We start from the raw sequence: 22,979 nt of genomic DNA on the forward strand, positions 1-22,979 counted from the left end.
TAAACAGTTTTTACTGGTGTCTCATCAACAGGCTTAATATGCTTTTCGTCTTTGATATTATTTGGTTCATTGACTGTTTGATCAATGGCAGTAACGTTTGCTGGTGCTTTTGTTTTTCATCGATTCATGTTTATATTCCATAGTCACATTTTCTGACACTGCCCTTTTTATTTTTCTGGCAATTTCACTGTCTACTATCACATTATACTTACACAAGTAAAAGTTTCAGAAAGAAGACAAGATATGATTTACGTTATTAGTAGAAGAGTAGGTCTTCGTTTTTTTGACCTTCTTTTGAATACTAATACCCAAAAGCTGACGATTGGATGTATCAGTAGGTAATGTGTTACCTGCAACAGTAGCAAGGAGTTGTCCTCTATCATATACGATTATTTTTATTTTGGCATTCTCTTTGAGTACAATCATATCTTGAGATATCAATATCGCATACCCATCGTCGTAAGAGCTGATTTTTTTCAGTATCATAAAGATATTTAATTATTTACTGTTATGACAATGTATGCATACATTTCCAATAGTGATACCATTTCTACTTGTTTCATAGTTCAAATACTACTCCTTTTCGGCATTCAATGCTACAATAACCTTGTTATGTAAACACACTTTATTAAAATGCTCCATCTTCACTTTTTTTTTAAGATATGACTTATGTGTTTATTGTTCCACTGCGTAAAAAATACTGATTTAATACATGCAATAGACTAGGTAGTGTCGATAATCGGACACAGATTACCAGTGGGAAAGCCAAATCGCGTCTTTGAGCAATCTTAGAGTACAATTGTTAGAGCCGTAAGCATATTTTGTTATTTTACGATACGTACAAAAAAAAAAAAAAAGTTGAATAAATTCGAAGTTAAAAAAAAATTGTTTGTTTTTATGAAAAAATATTGAATTAGAACCATCAGTCCTCATCATTATAAGTATCCAAAACTGGACTTAAGTTTCACATTTGAACTAGATAATTGTATTTTCCATAATTTTCATACAAGAAACTAGAGTTTACGGTCAAAAACCCTTATTAGCTCAGATTTTACGGAAATAGTTTTATTTTACGATCCAAAAATAGACTTAAGTTTAACATTTGAATCATAGAATTGTATTTTCCATAATTTTCTTACAAAAAACTAGAGTTTACGGTCAAAAACCCTTATTAGCTCAAATTTTACAGAAATAGTTTATTTTTCGATCCATAATTGGACTTAAGTTTCACATTTGAAACAGAGAATTGTATTTTCCATAATTTTCTTACAAAAAACTAGAGTTTACGGTCAAAAACCCTTATTAACTCAGATTTTACGGAAATAGTTCTCACCAATCAAGTTATCAAAAAATATTTGAATATATTAAGTTATAGGCAATACTGGTTTAGAAAAACTAGAATAGTAATTTAAGTTTGTTTCATCTGATTCGAAGACATGTAAAAAAAAATTTGAAAAAAATATATCTTGTTGAAAAAAAAGAAAAAAAACGGGGGGGCCAAAAAGTTGGAGGGAAGAGGCGCCCTTCGAGTTTGGGGATATGGGACCTGTGGGGAGTTGATGTCTCTGCTGGTTTGGGTCGTTGGTGCTTATGATCCATGATTGTTCGTACTCACAAACAACTTACTACTTGATTTGCAAGGATTTCTAAGATTTTTTCTGAATTTAATTATTAAAATTCTTTTCTTACCATCTACGTCTCTCTTAGTATCAACTTTTTAGTATACTAAAACGTTAGAACCTATTTTAAATTGACAATACTGTTCAAACATCACTTGTGTATTATACAGACCACATCGGAGAGGTAAAGCTAGGTCAACTCACAATGACATTCTATCGTCGTTAGCCATTTTCATAGACTGATGTTGTTTCAAATTTATAACAAATTGCCTGAGTTAACAACCCCTTCAGGGTTACCTTAACTGTTAATCAGTTTAATCCTTTTTGTTTCTCCACCGTCATACAAACCAATCACTAATTAGAATCATTCACACTCTTATTATTCAAAACATTAATTAATATCGTTCATAGTGTCCAATTTGCGAATTCCTTATCCCTTTTTGCAAAAATGTCAAATACTCACTCTCTTTGAAAAGGTGTAATTGGAAGTATTACCTATATGCATGGGGATAGTCACTCTCTTTGAAAAGGTGTATACATCTCGTAGAAATGTTTACCTATAGGACCGGTAGAAATGTCTTGCTATAGGACCGGTAGAAGTATAACTTTGATTACTACTTGGATATACCCTGGGTTTCAGGTTACTTTTCAAAATTCTAATAAATTCGTTATAAAAATTAACTTTTACTATAAGGACTAGGCCTATTTGAGATAAAAATTACCATTTTGAATCAGCTACAAATGACATTTTTTTTCACTAGCCAGTTTTGTTTTAAAACTCGTTTTTCAGTTTTTGATTACTATGGTCCGTGGCTGGCTCCTTACTAGTTGCAGCCTTTGCTGCAGCTATGATCCATATACATTTACCCCCAACATTTTCAAATGTGGCAAAATATTAGGATGAGTCATAGTCCCACCTAGAAAAATTTATATGGAGTCCCACCTAGAAAAAAAAACTCTATGATGGAAGTAAGAAGCAAAGTCGAAGCTTCAAAGAAACAAATAATATTGCTTCTCAGCTTATGCAATATATACTTAAGTATTTTCTATTGTTTATTGTGAGTTAAAAATAAATTATTATGACCTATCTATGAAAAAGTATAAATGAACCGACTGATGATTTATTAGTAAAATTATGCAAAACCAGTGTTTTACTATTGATTTTATTTACCCTGGAACATCAAACATTCCAGAGTAAATATAAATCAATATCTCTGTATTATTGTAGAAACCCTCCTAGGAGGGTTTCTATAAACCACAAGAACCTATGGATGGGAATTAAGTATGCGTTACTTCAGTCCCAAAAAAACATCTTACAGCACTTTTGTTACCCTAAATATTCAAATTACCCTGTCCCGGTTGTCGCATGTTCTGCTATTGCTGATGATTTCCCTAAAACCTTATACTCTTTTTTGAAGCACTTCCAGGGCTAATTTTGTTTTTAAATTTTTGTCCAAAGGCTTTATTGTTTTGTTTTTAATTGTTACTTGTCTTTAATGCATTTAACACTTTCTTTTTTCTTTATTTCTAAATATCGGAATTTATTATCCTAAATATCCTATGTTTTTTTTATACTTGTTAGTTATACCGACCACACTCAAGTTCTTGATCTGAGTAAAACCGGCTTATCTGTCTGCATTTCCGGATAATTTGCTTAGTCTTAGTGAGATAAACTGCCATATAGGTATTTTAACTAAATATTTAATATATAGAGTTGGTTAGATTAGGTATTTAATATAATGCGTTTTGGGGTCGCCTGCTTTCCATAATTCTCTGTTGTAGTTTCCATAATTTTGTTTCTAAAGTATTATATTTGCATCATATTTTGGTAAATTTCATTATTATTAACCGAACTTCACTTCTTGAGTGTAATCGGAATAACTAAAAAGTCCCAGTTTTTCTTCGGGAACTCCAGAGTCCTTTCAAGAAAAATATAAAATTAGCAATCTTGATTCAATGGTCATTCAACTCGGAACTCTACTAATGGGAATTCTTTACTTTGCTCTCTCTGCAAATTGATGTATCTTCTTTTTTTTTAATTGGACTTTCATCTATTTAAAACAGAGATTCTCCAAATAATTAACATTTTTTTGTTTTTTCCCCATATAATTATGTTCCACATTGAATAAAATCTTGCCAAGCTTTTTTTATTGGCATTTATGCTTACATTTTTACACTGAAGCAGATTTCATAGAAAATAAATCATGATAGAAGGAATTATCAGCATCTTAAACGCCAGAAACAAAGAAAAATATCGCTATAATTACATATCGTGCATGTTACTTACATAGCTTTGATAATAATTGTTGTACAGACACGCCTTAATTTAACACAGAGGATGTTATGTTGATAACTATGCGATTATAAAAAGCAAAATCATGAGCAGCTCAACCAACGCCCTTCAGAATTTGACAATTTTCAGCTGATCAAACTGATCAAACTGATCAAAATGAGCAAGCCTTGGGCCAAATAATCTGCAAACTAGTTTTATTTGTATTTGTAATTATTTGTATTTATTTATTTATATTAGTTTTTGTATATTTGTAATAATTTTATTTAAGAGTTATCCTTAGCCGAAACGGGTTTGAAAAAAGGTAACCTCTCCTTCTTTAAAAAAGGTAAAGGCTCACCCTGGTCTTTGCCAAGACCATGTCCAGGGGGAGGTTCCAGCTTTGAACCCCTCCCCCCCCCTCCGAAATATTTGTTGTAATTGTAAACAAGTAAGAAAAATGCTAATTAATAAATGTTAGATTTGTTTAAAAAATCTTTTTTAGATCCAATCCCGAACAGAAATCCTGGTTACGCCTTGGTCTTTACCTAATTTTTGCTGGGTTTTTTTTCGAGCATTGTTGCAGCAGCAGCGGCAACCTAGTAAAGATTGAACCACGGCCCATAGTAACTAAACGTTAAAAAACAAGTTTTTAAAAAAAAAATGCCTAAGGAAAAAAATTACCATCTAACACTAACTCGGGAATGGTAACTATTACTTCAGTTTGTCTTAAAGGTAAAAGTTTATTGCGAAAAGAAATTTGTGGGGATTTCGAAAAAAAGCTTGAATGAAAAAGACCGAAAATGGCGTTAGATCAAAATAAAAAATGTATTATTGGATTCAGCATGGTTGAAAACCTTCTGCAGGAAAATTACAGTCCCCCTCCTTGAATAACAAGGAAAATCACTTTTTTGCATCGGTAGAACTGATCTGTCACCCGTTTTTTTTTTTTTTTTTTTTTTTTTTTAGGCAGGCCTAGTTGGTTACCAGAACATCATAGAGATATTCTTAATGGCTCATTCAAAATCTATGTCTCATATCTACGTGCTTTTATAAATACCCTATCTGCAAGTGCCATATGGCACTAAAATGGCACTTGTTGTGCCATTTCTCAAGGGGTGGCGCTAACAGGCTACCAGAACAGTGTAGACAGATTTTTTATAGATAATATAAAATATATTGCACCTATCTACGTTTTTTCTATGAATTTCACCATCTGCATATTCCAAATGGCACTAAAAATGGCACTTTTGGTGTCATATCTCAAGTGGAAAAGCTGGGGCTATTGGGCTAGAAGAACTTTTAAGGGTTATGTTTAACGGCTCATTTGAAAGCTTCTGCTCATATCTACGTGCTTCTTATCAATTCTACCTTTCGTAAGTGCGATATAGCACTGAAAACAACACTTTTGGTGCCACTTCTTAAGTGGAATGGCTCTGAAGTACAAAAAAAGTACTATTATAATAGTTGTGTTCCAGAACCCTTAACTGGAGGTTTACGAGAAACCCTCCTGTACACTCCCCTCCCAGCCCCCTTAGTAAGTTTCATAAATCGTCTGCTCACCAGTAGGCTACTGCAACGTTATTAGATTTCACAAATGTCGATGTTAGCTAGTTTTTTGGGAAAATTTGAAGTGACCTCTTTGTCATGGTTGAAGCATTACCTGCCACCTAGTACACAGTGAACCACAGTCCATAGCAATTAAAAGTTAAAATATGTTAAAAGGGTCCTTCTTTTCTTATTTTTTCCAGGACAAGCGGGTTACTAGAACATCATAGAGAGATGCTTACAAGCTCATTCAAAATCTATTTCTCATATGTACGTAGTTTATATAAATTCCGCCATCTGCAAGTGCCATATGGCACGAACAAAGGCACTTTTTTTGCCATTTCTCAAGGGGCGGGGCTAGAAGGCTACCAGAATATTGTAGATAAATTGTTGATAGCTCATAAACAAAAATATTGTTCATATCTACGTTCTTCCTATAAATTCCACCATCTGCAAGTTTTAAATGGCACTAAAAACGGCACTTTTGGTGCCATGTCTCAAGTGGAAATGCTGGGGCTAGTGGGCTACCAGAACTTTTTAGAGTGATGTTTTATGGCTCATTTGAAAACTTTTACTTATATCTAGGTGCTCCTTATGGATTTTACCATTCTTGTGAGATATAGAACTGAAAATAACCCTTTTGGTGCCAGTTCTTAAGTTGAAAATTTGGGATGCATAAAACGGTATCATTGTAATAATTATGGTCCAAAACCCTTAACTGGACGTTTGCAGAAATACCTCCCGCACGGTCCTCCTCCAATCCTCCTGAATAAGCTACGCAATTAAAGTCCTAAAAACACCAATATATTAAATTATATTATTAGAGGCGTGGTTCTGTTAGGACAGCGCTGGACTTCAAATTAGATTATCATGCGTTCAATTCCTGCTTGGATTTTTTTTTCAATCATGGTTTGATTACTTTTCAGATAATTCACTATTTTTGCAAATGTGATGCACTCCTTTTTTAAAGCATATCCCGGGAAGGCTCCTTCTAAAGCTATTGCTCATATCTACGTGCTTTTTGTCAATTTTACCATCCATAAGTGCTATATAGGATTAAAAACATCTCTTTTGGTGCCACTTCTTAAGTGAAAGAGTTCGGAAGCATAAAACGGTACCATTGCAATAATTATGGTCCAGAGCCTTTAATTGGAGGTTTATGAGAACCCCTCATGTATACTGCCCCTCCAGACTCTCTTAGTAAGTTTCCTAAATCGCCTACTCATCTTAAAAGTAAAAGATTATTGCGAAAACATATTAACTAAAAGTAAAAAACTAAAAATTAAGCTTGAATGATCAACAGTTTTGAATTGAACCTTCAAACTTCATTCTGCGATGAAGCCTGTGTGCTAGTTCTAACGGCGGCAATTGAGGGGAAGGGAAGTCCTTGCCCATTAGTTTTTTGCTCATACCTAGGTTTTGAAAAACACTCTTTTTTTGTCATTTTATTGGAAAAGGCACTTTTTTCATTTGAAAAAAATGGAGGAAAAAACCGAAATTGCACTTAATGGGAATGTGCTATCAAGTCAAATTTATAAAAAGCAATTAAGTATAAATATAAGCTTTTAAATGAGCCCTTAAACAGCTCTCTTTTGTTACAGTAGCCTCCTAGTTTCTGCTAGTCAGTAGGCGACTTATAAAGCCCTGTCTCAGATGGCTTATGGCTTTTTCAGACGAAGTCGGCCGAGTAAAAATAGCATTTTATTGATCGAAAAACAAACGTTCCTGAAAAACATGTATTGTTTTATAAAGATAATACATTTTATGTTATAAACTGAAAGTGTTTTGTAGCTGCCAAGGTTATCTGAAGTATTTTCTAGAGGTATTAGAAGATTTTCTAATACCTCTGATATCTGAAGATACATGATATCTGATATCTGAAGATATCTGAAGTATTTTCTAGAAGTATTTTCTAGAGGTATTTCTAAGAAAGAGGTATTTTCTAGAGGTATTTTTAAGAAAGAGGTATTTTCTAGAGGTATTTTTAAGAAAGAGGTATTTTCTAGAGGTACCCCTAGATTGGTGATGATTAAAAATTATATTAAAAAATAAGCTTTCAGCTGAAACTAAGGAGTGACATTAAAATTAATACGAACAGAAATTATTCCGTATAAATGAAAAAAGATCATGGCGGCGTTGTTTCTACATTAAATTTTAATTAAAAACGAGAAAAGATTAATTTAAAAAAAAAATTTCCAAGGGAAGTAAAGAGTGAAGTTGAAACTTAAAACGGACAAAAATTATTACGTCACATTCTATCTAATATATATCAGTAAAACTAGTACGAATAAACAAACTAGTTATGTTTCCCTATGTTACTAGGATTACAGAAAACTAGCGCTTTACTGAAAACACATAATAATATAGGAGTTTTGGTACAGTAAAAGCAAACCAATTACGGACACTTTTTACAGAATGAAATATAGTATTTAGGATCGTTGCTTTATCAACTTTATTTTCGTTTAATTTGGTATCACTTATGCACAATGCCTCTGTTCAATGACTGGTTCTCGCTTTGGTTCTGAAAAGGACATGTCATATTTAGTTTGTAGACAAGTTCGAAGTAAAGCCACCTTGACAGTATTAATAGAATTTGTATCCTAGCTTGAAATTCACGGTTGTATAGAGAGAAATAACCGGGTTTCCAGAGTTCATATTATGTCTTATTTGATCTTCATTTCAAGTAATTCTTAAGCCTATTTCTTACAATTTTAGATTGTATATTTCTCACTATTGGTATTGTAGCTGGCAAGACTAAAATGTTACCTGATAAATCAATCCAATATGTCTGTATGCCGTTCAATGACTTTGCGGTTATTAAAAAAACTATTTAATTTTACGCTTATGTTTTTAAGGTAATTTTAATTGTATGCTGAAAGTTACTGATGCCACAACTGGTGTAAGACTATCAAAATCCTTAAAGATTAGTTTATTGTTGTCAGACTACATACTCAGTTTTGACTTCCAAATCAATATTCCTGTTTCTTATGCTTGACTTTTCTATTTTCAGTAAAGTCCTACTTTTCTGAAATTCAAGAAACATAGGGAAACATAATTAGTTGGTTTATTTGTACTAGTTTTACTGATATATATTAGATAGGATGTAAAGTAATAATTTTTGTCCGTTTTAAGTTTTAACTTCGCTCTTTACTTCCCTTGGAAAACTTTTTTTTTTTTTAAATTAATGTTCTTTATAGGGATGAATGATAATAATTTTATTTACTTCATTCAGTGTTGTCAATTTACGTTAATTTAAGGGGGGTTTGGGAATAATGCATGTTTCAATATCTGGAGGGGGGAGGGGGTGAATTCGTCGTTTTTTTTGGTGGCTCTATCGTTTGGTGGGTGTTTCCTCTAAAATTATTTCTATGTTTAAATATTCCGTACCAAGACCGTATCTAGGGGGGAGGTTCTGGGTATGACCTCACCCCCAAAATTTTTGTCCGAAGTTTAAAAATGTAAGAAAATACATATAAACAAATTTTTTATGCATTTAAATTATCTTTTGTGGATCCCCTCCGGAACAAAGATCCTGGATACGCCTTTTTCTTTACCTAATTGTTGCTGATTTTTTTTTTTTTTTTACGGTGTTCTTTAGGGACCTAGGATAATAAATTGATTTAATTCATTCAGTGGCAGGTGCATAATTTGCTATTGAGCAGAGGGTGGGGAACTTTCTCCCCCCACCCATGTTTTCCCCCTCAGCTGAAATTTAGTTTCTGCAATAAATCTTGTCAAAACTAAGACGAGCATGCATAATTCAAGTATAAAGAGAAACAGGTCATTTTCTTTAGTATATCTTTGCCTTTATGGTAATACATGGGTCATTTTCGGTTTTCACTTTAATTTTCACTTGATTTGGGAAAATTCCCTACAAATACCCCCCCCCCCCACCACCCAGGATTTTGACGAAATTACGTCACTGTTCATTGGTGTCAATTCACGTAAATTTAGAAGGGATGGAGGCAAAATACGTTAGTCGATATCTAAGGGGGCAAATTCATCGTTTTGTGAAAATTGCGGTTTCAAAAATTTTGTGGATGCAGCCCCCCTCCCTGTTGACGCGACTGATTTCATTCGCTCAACAACGGTATTTTGGGTACTATCACAGTAAATACAAACTATACGGAAACATCGGAAAAATAGTTACGATCTTTATGCACTTTCAGGTTTGTGCGTAGGAGGTGGGTGCCTCCGGGACCAACTCCTCCTCCTGAGTATGTACCTGATGATCACCTAATAATAGAACAGAACCAGTTTTTAGAATCAGTTTAGAACAGAGTCAGTTTTAGATTTAACTAGTTTTGAGAAATATTAAATTTATAGCAGTAATACGTCTTGCGAAGGTCATACACACAAGCAGGGAGAGGGGGGGTCTTTAAGATCAAAGCACAGCCTCTCTTGCGTGCGTCCCTGGAGACCACCTATTGACGAAATAAAGCATTTACACCAGTTAATAGCGATTACTAATTAATAGCAATAGTCAAGGCCGTATCAAGGGGGGGGGGGGTGCTGGCTTTGAAACGCCCTCCCCACCAATAAGAAAAATTTTCAGACTCTTAAAACGTAAAAAATGAGTATTAATATTTTTTTAAAATTTTTTAAAGTTTTGTTATACCCCCCCCCCCTGGAACAAAAATAATCCTCCCCCTCCCCGAAGAAAAATCCTGGTTATGGGCTTGGCAATAAAGAATCTTGAGACATCATTAGGCACGTATGCAAGGTGTGTTGGTCCCCCCATCCTTCTTTGACACGTGTCTAAGAATGGGACAGTTAAGCTAGCTTATAGCAAAGATGTATATAGAAAATTACTAATAATAATCAGCCTATTATTCTTAAAAAAAAAACTGCAAATGGTAATTGATAGTAATTATTAACTTAAATGTAATCAGCGTTTGATTTGATAAAGAAAGGAAAAGCAATTGACAAGACTAACTTTGTCGCCTATCTGGTTAGGATTCTCACGGACATGGAAATCATAGTTATTATAGTATTAGCAATACCGCATAAATCCGTTACACTTATTACACATAAATGAAACCGGAAGCTTTCCTCAAAAAGTTTATGGCTAAATTATCTACTTTGTATTAGCATTTGTTCCTTCAACTATGTTTAAAAAGAAATTAAAATAACTTTACTTCAACTAAAATTCATTGCGATTTATCCATTTCGGGTGCAATCAAAAGATTAAGGATAGTTGCAGAAAAGTTTTGTGATTCCCAGACCTTGCTAAAACCATCTGAAAAGTTTGTTCAAGGTCACTGTTGTTCTTGATCTGTTGTAAAACCGGTTTCTCTGAGTGCACTCGGAGATATTTAGATTAGCCTGAGTGCGATAAATCACTCTGCAGTTAATGTAACGCGTTCTGCGCGGCCTGCTTTCCAAAATTCTCTGTTGTAGTTTCCATAATTTTGTTAATAAAATATTATATTTTCATCACATTTTGGCATATTTTATTATGATTAACCTAACTTCACTTCTTGAGTGTGGTCGCTATAATACGTAAGTACCAAGTTTCGGAACAAATATGTTGAAATGAGCGGCAATATGTTTTGTTTTACCTCTGAAGTATGTAATTTTCGTCAATTATAAAATATTCGGCAATATTTCGTCAATTATATTTCGTCAATATTTCGTCAATTTCGTCAATTATATATTCGGCAATATTATTGCCGAATAGTCTACTATTTGGCAATGATAATTAAAAGTGCGACTTGCGCCATTTTTGTAACTTTATAGGAGAGCCAAAAAACAGAAAAAAAATTGTCGGCTCTGGTCACTCTGAAGGATGAGGCTACTGGAGATAAAGAGAACATATTCTAAAACAACTTCTTATGCTCTTTTCAGTAGAATAAATTACATTTTAATATTCCAAGCGAAATTAAAATTATTCCTTTGGTCCCCATGCTATAGCTTGATAAGATAATATTCTTGTGATAAAACTGGCGGATGTTTCTTTTTTAGTTTCGGAACGGTACAATATAAAACAATTCTGACTGTACCATTCGATTCCTCGCTCTGAGTTTTACCCACGGCACATACATAACTTATTTTCGACCAAATGGCATAGATCACACTTTTAATTATCACAGGTGAGTTATAAATTTCACCAAAACGACTATACCTATATTAATATATTCATTAGTTACAGATCAAATATTAGTTATAAAATTATGATACTAACTTGATTTTATACTAGAAATTTTTTTTTAACTTATATTTAAAATAGACGTTCCTGTTTTTGTATGTTTTCAGCGTATTTTCAATTATTTTCCAGTAATAAAAAAATGCAAATTAAATTCGAAAAATATTATTTGGTAAATTGTAACAACCCATTAATAGAGGAAGCTATTCAAGAGGGCAGGGGATTCGGTACTCCTGTATTACTCAAAATACACTCGAGAAGTTAGTTTAATCCTAATGAAATATACCAATGAATTGTGTGAGTACCGTGGACCGTGCATGAGGGGGGAAGTTCTCCCTCAACCCTCACTCTTTGCGCTTAAGTTTGACTTTTCCACAAATTATTAAGAAAGACTGCTGAATCCGGCCTTAATAGGTGCAAAATTTATTTCACTTATTTTGATATTACTTTGCTAACTTTGCCTGCAAAGAGCAATTAAAGAAATGGTTTTACTTTGAAGGAAACCTAAAACTGAAAATAGGACAAAAGGAAAAATAGGAAAAAGCAGCAGCAAATAGGACTTCTTTAGTGCAATTAAGTTCATAAAGCGAAAAATAAGACCATTTTTTCCTAGACGATGCCTTAGAAGTTACTGAAACCATGAAGTTTATCTCTAATTTCTGGTGAAACTGTGTTAAAAATCCAATTTCTCCTTTAACACCATTCGAAAGCCCGGAAATGGTACCTACAGAAATCAGATTTGAGATTATTCATCATATATAGGCAGGGGTGTGAATTTGGGGGGGGGGGGCATATGTCACCTTAATTTTCTTGCCCCTTCCCCCTAGGTTTTGGTAAATATTATTTTGGGGCTATTCTCGTAAAAAAAGATTTTGTTTCCATTGAAAAATTAAAAAAAAACGACAAATGTTACTCCTGTAGACTTGAAAAATGTGTTTGTCCCCCCCCCCCGCCACTGTCTTAATACTAGTACATTGACACCGCTTCTTATTTTCTTATCCTTTGGAATCCTTTTTTACTCTCCCTTGGACCAAACAAATATTTCCTCTACAACATTTTTCCTTTGAAACGCAATAGCCCACAATTTTGCGGTGGGAAAGCGGTGGTTTTGCGGTGGTTTTAAATAACAAATTTGTGGGCAAAAAGGGAGGGATTACCAGAGTAAAATACTCCTCAATTTAGCTTTAGGTGTGAGCTTTATGAACATTAAAACTCAACAGTTAAAACTCAAATTCAAGGTATTCACTAAAACGATTTGAGTTACGTATCTATCTATATCTATCTATTTAAATAAGTTTGTTCTACTATATCAACTGGTAAAATTGACAATATTACTAAATACCTCTATTATTCTTTTTTCTTGCTCAAAACACCATATTTAATGTTACATTCCCTACAAGGCTATAGTTAATAAAGCAATGGCTTGACATTTTTTCTGGTGGGAATGGACAATGCTTCCGCACTGGTAAAGGATGGAAAGTTTTTTAATTTCACTGAATTTAAGCTTAGAAATAAAAGGCTATGGCAATGATAAAAAAACTTGAGTTTTTTGCGGCTTTACCACTTATCAAACCAGAATTCTAACATCTTCTTTAATCATTTGTATCTTGTGTCTAAAGGCTTTGCAGCGTAATTTCCTTAAAAAACAAAATGCTATTCCTTTTGGGCATAGATAGATAGATTACTAAGCCCTATAAAGCCATATCAAAGCAATCCATTGCAGGGTCCTGAATTTGATTTTCGGTGATGATATTATGCGAAAGCGTCACCATAACAACCTGAAAAAGAAGAAGAAGAAGCCATACCAAGAAGACCAAGTAAACTAAACAAAAGGAAACCAAATACCAGTGAAAATAAGAAAATAAAACTACATAAAACAAACTTAAGAAAAAACGAAACAATGTTCAAAGACACACACGTGGGTTATTGTATACTATTTAGAAATTTCCAAATATAAGCAAAAATGCCTCTATATGTCAACTTCAAAATGTCCAGAAATTAAAGTTTGACTTTCCCAAACTACCATAGTCTTCCGTTACAAGGAAGCCAGCAGTGAATTAAAATATGTTCCGTAATCGCCCCATCTACCTCATTCCCAATTGGGGACAAATTGCGCTTGTGTCCGAAAACTGTAGGGCATAAGTCCCACAAAGGAAAGAACTGTCTTATTATAAATGTCAATTTTAGGTACCTTGGAGTAGCTGGTGTATCCCCACTTATTGACCAAGATATGGGAATGGGAAGCTCTCCAGAATCAGTTGCTGATCAACACCAGTCTGATATTTCTGTGTCATACGCCCACTCCGTTTGTGCTGCGCTACCGGGACTTGTATCTCGGCAAATTGAGGTTTGCCAAACTCACCCTAATGCAATCCAATCTGTATCACATGGAGCTAGAAAGGCTATTCATCAGTGTCAATATCAGTTCAGGAATGAAAGATGGAACTGTACTGCCATAGAGGACAAAAGAATATTCGAAAATACTATAGAAAGAGGTTTGATTTTCTTTTAATTAAAACCTAGCTATAAATTGAAAAATATAGTTGTGATAAATAATTTCCATTTGAACTATTTGATTAAGCTAATTCAAATTGGAGTGGTGCCAAAAACTGATATTTATTGAATTCAAAATCAGCTTAAAAGATAATGTGTTCTTACCAGAAGCATGACTCTTTTATAAGATTAAAAATAAAATCAACTGAAAGTGAGATGCAACATTAACACTTAAAACCAATTTTTCCGTATATAAGGGTGGCTGCCCCCTTGCTCAACCTCGCTCTTTGTGCTACAGTCTTAAAGTTCTCTAAAAATAATTGTCATTTATATTCAACAGAACTTGTGTTTAAGTGGCCTTTCTTAAAGAATTACAACAAAACGTATACTTTAGTGTACGACGGGGAGGCTGCCCCTTCCTTGCTCCCGGAAAGGGCAGCCTCCTTCATATACGGAATAACTTCTGTTCGGTGTAACGTTGCTCCTTACTTTTAGTTGACAAAACTTGTTCTGAACTTATTCAATTAAGCCGGGAAATCCCCCTCCATTGAAATTTCCCCTGGAGGTGAAATGTAGGGCAATATTGAGGGGTATGTTGATTTGAATCAAAAGACACTATGCATCCAATTAATCGAGAAGGTGTATCTGCAATATCTTAAGAGCAGCTGAGGGTAGTAAGTTTAAACATTTAGGGTATGTTAAGGGTACTGAAAAACGGTTGGAGGGCCACCAGCCCCTTTTTGATGCCCTTTTTAGCTGTCCCCCAAAAATGAAATTAGATCAAAATTTTGAAGAAGCCCTCGATGTCAAAATAGTATAAAGGTCAAATAACTATTCCTCCAAGAATTTCATAACCCCACAGCCCCTAAGGCAAGAGTTGTAAGCTATACAAGCTGCCCATTGATTGCATATGGCTCGTTCTTGGGGAAAGGAGGCTTGGTTAATCGTGGGCCTCCAAAAAGGCCTAGGGTGTTAAAATGAAACTGACAGAAAATGTCGAGGTTGGTGTTTAACAAAATAAAGACACACTATATGTAAGGAAGTTATTAAAAAAGCACATCAGCAATATATAAGAAACAGCTAAGGGCATGAAGTTGAAACTTTAAGGGCATTTTCTGGGGTTTTGAAGATTGATTGGAGGAAAACCAGGCCCCGACTATTTGAGATGCCCCTCTCAACACTGACAGCTATTTTCAGAATGGTCAAAAGATCTAATAAATGTGTCCCCGGGGTTGCCATGCCCCCCAAAGCCCCTTAGGGTAAGGACTGTAAATTTTGCAATTTGCACCTTTTTTACATGCAGGATTTGTCATTGGAAGATGGGGGGGGGGGGAAATAATTGATCCTGGGTGTTACCCAAAACGCTAAGCATATTGAGGTGGAAATTTGGGAATATTCAGGAGTATGATAAATTAATTCAAAAGACACTATGTCTATCCAGGGTATCATAAAGGTGCATCTGAAATATCTTAGGAACGGGTGAGGGTAATAACTTGAAGCTTTTAGGGTCACTATTACTGCAAGTGATACTGTGACTATAATCACAATTACCTGCGACTATTTCCGTGACTAAGATCAATTGCGACGGTGACTAGTTGCAACTGTTACTTCTTGCGCCTTCAAGTACAAATGCTTGCAACTGTAACTACTCGAGGTTGTAACTGCAAATACTGGCACATGCGACTACTTCTACTTGCAACTACTTTCTGGAAATGTTGAGGGGGATATTGAACAAAATCGAAACACTGTGTGCATACTAGTTGTCAAAAGGGCGTATCAGCAATATCTCCAGGACAACTAAGGGTATTAAGCTGAAACTCTCAGGGCATTTTCAGGGAGGCTCGAAAGTAATCGGAGGAAATCAGGCCCCATCCTATCTGCCCTGTTTAGAGGCCCCTCCCCTGTACTAAAAAGACACTATTTTGTTCAAAACAGTCAAAAGATCTATGGCTCCAGTGATTCCAACTAACTGTGACCACTTTCGACTGTGACACATTGCGACTACGACTGCCTCTACTTGTGATTAAATAAAAAAAACAAGTTTTTTAAACTGAAAGTAAGGAGCGACATTAAAACTTAAAACGAACAGAAATTATTCCGTATATGAAAGGGGCTGTCCCCTCCTCAACGCCTCGCTCTTTACTTTAAAGTTTTTTATTGTTTTAAAAAATAAAGTTGTGTGGCAGAGTCAAACTTTTGCGTAAAGAGCGAGGCCTTGAGGAGGGGACAGCCCCTTTCATATAGGGTATAATTTTTGTTCGTTTTAAGTTTTAATGTCGCTCCTTACTTTCAGTTTAAAAAAATTTTTTTGTTTTATTTAATTTCTGATCGTTTTTTAGTTAATGCAGCTTTTATTTGCATAAAAATTTTACTTTTCTTTTGCTAAATGGATGTCTTTACAATTTAACTTACGTAACTAACTTCTATATTCGTATATTTTTCTTCTGGCAAAAAATACAAAGTTGCAGATTTTTGCAGATATGAGCTTGAAACCTATGTAATAGGGTTTTCTGATACGCTGAATCTGACGGTGTGATTTTCATTAAAATTCTTTCACTTGTAGGGGATGTTTCCCCCCTCTTTAAAAAATCGAGTAAATTTTCTCAGGCTCGTAGCCTTTGATGAGTAATACTAAACTTAATAAAATTTATATATTTAGGATCAGCATTATAAACTTATTCTTTTGATACATTTATTGACATCAAAATTCCGTTTTTAAAAGTTTCGATTACTATTGAGCCGTATCGCTTGTTTTTTTATTGTTTTTTTTATTACGTATATGTTATTACGTATATGAAGGGGTTCTCCCCTTAGTCAATACCACGCTCTTTACGTTAAAAGTAAAAAAAAATTTTGATTCACAAACCCCTGAATCACAAAGGCCTTTTAATTATAATAGATAGCTCTTTTGAAAGCACTAAAAAAAAACTGTAGCGTAAAGAGCGAGGTATTGACTTGGGGGAGAACCCCCTCGCATACGTTATAATTTCTGTTCGTTTTAAGTTCTAATATTCCTTCTTACATTTCAGTTGAAAAAACTTGTTTTTTTTTATTTAATTTCATATCGTTTTTTAAATAATGCTTGAAAGTCCGGCGCCCCCTTCATAGAAATGTCCCTTACCCTAAAGATATATCCTCCATTGAAATACTCTCCAGAGTAACCCCTTCCTCTAGCCCCTCATCCAGAAAAAATCCTTCCTGAAAATTGTTGTATACTTCCCAATAATCAATAAATAATGCTGGCAAGTCCGGTGCCCCCTTCCTGGCACATTCCCGTCCCCCCTGGAAACTTCCGGCATGAACCGATCCTCCCCCAGACCCACCGACCCACCCATCCCACCCACAACCACAAAAAAAACCTCCTGAAAACTTCTGTATACTTCCCAATAACCAATACTATATGTTAACATTGGGTAAAGTTCATAAGTTTTAGCCCTCCCTCTGGGAACTTCGGGGGATTAAGTCATTCTAAAAGACATATTTATCATATTTTCGACCATGCTGAACAAAATGGCTATCTCAAAATTTTGTTCGGGTAACTCTGGGAAAAAAATAAGCGTGGGAGGGGGCCTAGTTGCCCTCCATTTTTTTTGGTCACTTAAAAAGGGCACTAGAACTTTTAATTTCGGTTCCAATGAGCCCTCCCACGATATTCTAGGACTACTGGGTCGATATGATCACCCCTGGGAAAAAAAAAAACAAACAAATAACAACGCATCCGTGACATTTCTTCTGGCAAAAAAATGGGAAAGTCCACATTTTCGCAGATAGGAGCTTGAAACCTCTACCTCGAAACATCTACGTTAGGGTTTCTGATACTCTGAATATGATGGTGTGATTTTTATTATGGTTGTATAGATTTTAGAGGGTCTTTCCCTCTTTTTTGAAAATCAGCCAAATTTTCTCAGGCGCTTAACTTTTGATTGGGTTCTCAGGCGCTTAACTTGATGAAAGCTATATATTTGAAATCAGCATCGAAATCTGATTCTTTTGATATATCTATTGGTATCAAAAACCCGTTTTCTAGAGTTTCGGTTACCATTGAGCCGGGTCGCTCCTTACTTACAGTTCGTTACCACGAACTGTTAGATTTCCAGGGAAAGGGGAGAAGGATGTTAAAAAATCAAAACTAGCTATGTGCATGCTTGTTGTCAATAGGCCACTCCAGCAATATCCCTGGACCGGATGAGGTTGTCAAATTGAAACTTTCAGTGCATGTTGAAAAGTACTTGCAGGGTAAGAGTTCTCTAGTTCTTTTTAGATGCCCAGCCCCTTAATATTAATAAAAATAATGAAGCAGCAATTTTGTCCAAAATCGTCAAATTCTTTAATCTGACCATTGTTTACATACAGGATTTACCGTTGGGAAAGGGGGGGGGGGGGTCAGTTTGGTACCGGGTGTATCAGAAATGGCTCGGAGTTTTACAAATTGAAACTTTAGGGGCTGTTGAGGGGAATGTTAGACTAAATCAAAAGACACTGTGTTACTCCAGACTGTTTACAGTGCTTATCTGCTATATCTTAGCAACGGTTAAGGGCATTATATTGAAACTTTCACCACCACTATTGCTTCTACTACTATGACTGGAACTGCGACTTCTTACGGCTGCAACTATGATTACTTGTGACTGTTCGAACTGAATCAGGAGTTAAGCAGGGTTATAATCTACCCTTATTCATATGGAACATTTTGATGGACTTGGTTCTAAATAACCCAGTAAAGGCTATGGGAGAGCGTGGAATAAAATTAGGAATAAAAACTCTCCTAGACTTGGATAATGCTGAGGACTAGGAATAAGTTGTGATCTCAAGGTGATCTTTGATAATGAAAAGATCAATCAAGTGGGCAGCTTCACTTACCTAATTAGTATTATTAGTAAAGATGGCGGATGCAATAAAGATGTTAAAAATACAACAGCCAAGGTCCAGGGTATTTTTCCACAGTTGAAATAAGTTTAAAAGCACATGGAGGCAAGTCCCTGATATTGGAATATTGGAAGCCATAGTGATGACAGTGGTCAAGTAGACTTTTGCAACGTGGGCACTCCGAAACACGGAAGAAAAGGGTTGAGATGGAGGAAGAGCATGAGCAGCTGTGTCGGTCTCAGACAGTTTAGCACTGTAATGAGTTGTCAGTAGTAGTAGTAGTAGCAGTAGTAGTAATCATACCTTGTTCCTAACAAATCCTCGCTTAAAAACTGCAAGCAAAATCCACGCCTACCACGCCATCAAAGAACCAACAACCGTCACTACTTGTATAAGAGGAATTTCAGAGGCCATTAAATGGTTTTCTGAAGTTCGGAAGATTTAATCTTTGACAATTTGATCTTCTAAAGAAATGAAGTTAAATAAAAGCGTATAAAAAGGTCAATGGCAATGTTGTCCTAGACAATGCAATCATGTTACATGCAGAAAAAAAAATAAGTTTGTTTATGTTCATGGAGCCTACCTTGCTGGTAAACTCACCTGATATGCTGTACCTGAGCTAAAATTGCTGGACGGGAAGGACGATGTTGAGCATTTCAATTTCTGGCTAGTCAGTTATTAGAAACTAACCGTTAAATTATGGGTTATATTAAGCAGTCAAAAAGCTACAGTACTTTTATGAGAAAATTAGGGATTTGATTGACTTTAAGTTTTAAATAACTTTAAATAGCATGAGTTTGTAAAAAGTGAACGACTTGGAATCCTTTTGAAGTTTTTGAGAAAGAAAAATGAGGATGGGTATAGGCTACATTTAGACCCTGGCTCGGACTTCCCTTTCTCCAAAACATTCATGTTTTGATAATTTGTTAAGTCTTTCCTATAATTCTTATTTTTCTGTTTGTATGCATTTAACAACTCCTCCCTGCCCCTGGTTCTCAAAATAAATTTATGTTCACATCCCAAACTTGTACAATGCTAATACACTCAAAATCAAAATCAAATAAGCTATGATGCAAACCAGGGACGTATCCAGGATTTTGTTCAGAGGTGGGATTTTTTTTTCGGGGGGAAGGGGATACAAAAATTAAAAATTTATAAAATGGGCTTTTATACATTTTTATTATGTTTCTACCGATCGGAAAAAAATTCGGGAGGGGAAGGGTCAATACCCCTAGCCCCTCCCCTGAATAACCCCTCACCTATCGCTTGATTCTAACAAACCCTAGAGATACACCTCATTAAAACCCGCTCACTTCACAGATTTTTTTATTCTCATTCTTGCAATTTGTCTCTTCTTTCTGAGCCTTGTACTTAAAATTAAATAAAAAAAATTTTTCCACAAAATGCATTTTTCAAAGAAAAGTAAAAAACTCCATTAAACCAAAAACGAGCAAAAATAAAATCAAATAGTGTACCAAGCGTGAAGCTACCACAAGTCAGCATTGATAGATAAATGAAACCCAAAACGAACAGAAATTACAATAAATAACCGAGTCAAACTTAAAACGAGCTGAAATTAACAGGAATAGGGCTCAAAACCCCTGTGCCTTCCCAAGGACAGAACATAATTTGCACTTTACTGAAAAAAAATACAAATGTTTTTACTTTTATAACTTTAATAAATCAAGTAATATTAACATTTTGATTAATAAATATCAGTATATGTATATTAAGTGACAATGCACATTCATTTGTATTTTTTTCAGTAAAGTGAAAATTATGTTCTGGCCTGGGGCCTTGGGCCTGTAGAATCCTCTAGTTGACCTGAAATAGAAACTTGATACCATTCGCAAAAAAATCTGTTTACTTTCTTTGATAGCTTGGATACACTTACACCATTTTGATTTGGTTCAATTTTAAAAGCAGAAGTAGCCCCGAAAGTTTGAACATAATACGCTCAGTCGTTCTTGGGATACTGCTGAGATGCTTTATTGGGAATTAGCATTAACACAGTGCATTTTGATTTAATCTTAAGGCAACATTTAGTTTTTAAATATAATGGGAAAATGGGAGGGTGGGCTTGGGAGGGGGATTAGTTGCCCTCCAATCATTTTCAACTATTAAAAAGGGCACTGGCCCTTTCTATTTGAATCGAATGAACCCTTTTCGAAGTTTCTACGACAACTCCTTCGATACGAAGTCCCCTAGTCTAAAAAAAAAAAAAAAAAAAAAAAAAAAAAAAAAAACAATAATAATAATACATTGTACCCACATCACTCTTTAGTATAAAAATGTCAAGCCTTCCAATCACTTTTGACTATTAAAAAGGGCAATAGCCCTTTCAATTTCAAATCCAATGAGCTCTTTTTGAGTTTCTACGACAACGCTTTCTATAAACATCTTATATTCCCCCAGGGCATAAATTAAAACCCTTGCCCTGAGCGCTGTGAGGGGGTTGTCATCCTCAAAGACCAAATTTTCAGAACTTTCAACTACTTTGAATAAAATGTCTATCTCAAAATTTTGATTGGATGTGTTTGGGGATATGGTGGGCGTGAGAGGGGCTTTAGTTGCTCTCCAATCACTTTCAAATATTAAAAAAGGCAATAGCCCTTTCAATTTCCAATCGAGTGAACCCTTTTGAAGTTTCTACTACAATGCTTTCTATAAAAACGTTATATGCCCCCAGGGCATAAGTTACATCCCGTGCCCAGAGGGCAGGGGGGGGGGGGGTTGTCATCCTCAAAGACCTAATTTACAGACCATCCGATTACTTTGAAGAAAATTACTATCTCAAAAATATGATTGGACATTTTTGGGGAAATGGTAGGGGTGAGAGGGGGGTTATTTGCTATCCAATCACTTTCGACTATTAAAAAGAGCACAATCCCTTTCAATTTGTAATAGAATAAATCCTTTTTGAATTTTCTACTACAACGCTTTCTATACAAAAACCTTATATGGCCACAGGGCATAACTTACAATCCTTGCCCTGAGGGTTGTTGGGGGAGTGTTAACCTCAAAAACATAATTTCTGGACTTTTTAACTACGTCGAACAAAATGGCTATCTAAAAATTTTGAATGGAAGTGTTTCGGGGAAATGGTGAGTGTGAGAGGGGTGTTAGTTATCCTCCAATGACTTTTAAAGTGATTATTAAAAAACGACTTTTTAAAGAGTGACTATTAAAAAGGGCACAAGCCCTTCTAATTTCGATTCGAATGAGCCCTTTTTGAAGTTTCTACAACATCGTTATCCATAAAAACCTTATATGCCCCCAAGGCATAATTTACAACCTTGCCCTGAGGGCTCTGAGGGGGTTGTCATCCTCAAATACCTAATTTCCAGAACTATCAACTACGTTGAACAAAATGTCTATCTCAAAATTTTGATTGGATGTGTTTGGAGATATGGTGGGCGTGAGAGGGGCGTTAGTTGCTCTCCAATCACTTTCAAATATCAAAAAAGGCACTAGCCCTTTCAATTTCCAATCGAATGAACCATTTTGAAGTTTCCACTACAATGCTTTCTATAAAAACCTTATAAACCCCCAGGGCATAAGTTACAACCCTTGCCCTGAGGGCAGAGGGGGGTCTGCCATCCTCAAAGACCTAATTTCCAGAATTTTCAACTACGTTGAACAAAATTGCTGTCTCAAAAATTTGATTGGACATTTTTGGGGAAATGGTGAGCCTGAGTGGGGGGCTAGTTGCTCTCTAATTACTTTTAACTGTAACAAATGGTACTAGTCAATCCAATTTCCAATCGAATGAACCCTTTTTGAAGTTTCTACGACAGAACTTTCTATACAAAAACCTTATATGCCCCCAGGGCATAACTTACAACCCTTGCCCGCAGGGCTGTGGGGGGAGTGTTATCCTCAAAAACATAATTTCTGGACTTGTTAACTAAGTCGAACAAAATGGCTATCTAAAAATTTTGATTGGTTGTGTTTGGGGAAATGGTGGGTGTGAGAGGGGTGTTAGTTATCCTGAAATCACTTTTAAAGTGATTATTAAAAAGCGACTTTTTTAAAGAGC

At 35.1% G+C, this 22,979-nt stretch overlaps 1 protein-coding gene across 1 annotated transcript in view; it reads left to right on the plus strand.

Moving 5' to 3' along the window:
- LOC148944715 (protein Wnt-4-like) overlaps positions 1-22,979 on the plus strand; it is a 245,132-nt gene that overhangs the window by 78,544 nt on the left and 143,609 nt on the right. The window contains 1 exon segment of the mRNA XM_089100463.1: positions 13,769-14,076. Coding sequence (XP_088956589.1) covers positions 13,769-14,076 — 308 coding nt within the window.

Source organism: Artemia sp. Qi Xiang Cuo, chromosome 14 (genome assembly GCF_049724085.1).
Source record: "Artemia sp. Qi Xiang Cuo chromosome 14, ASM4972408v1, whole genome shotgun sequence".
Taxonomy (NCBI): Eukaryota; Metazoa; Arthropoda; class Branchiopoda; order Anostraca; family Artemiidae; genus Artemia; species Artemia sp. Qi Xiang Cuo.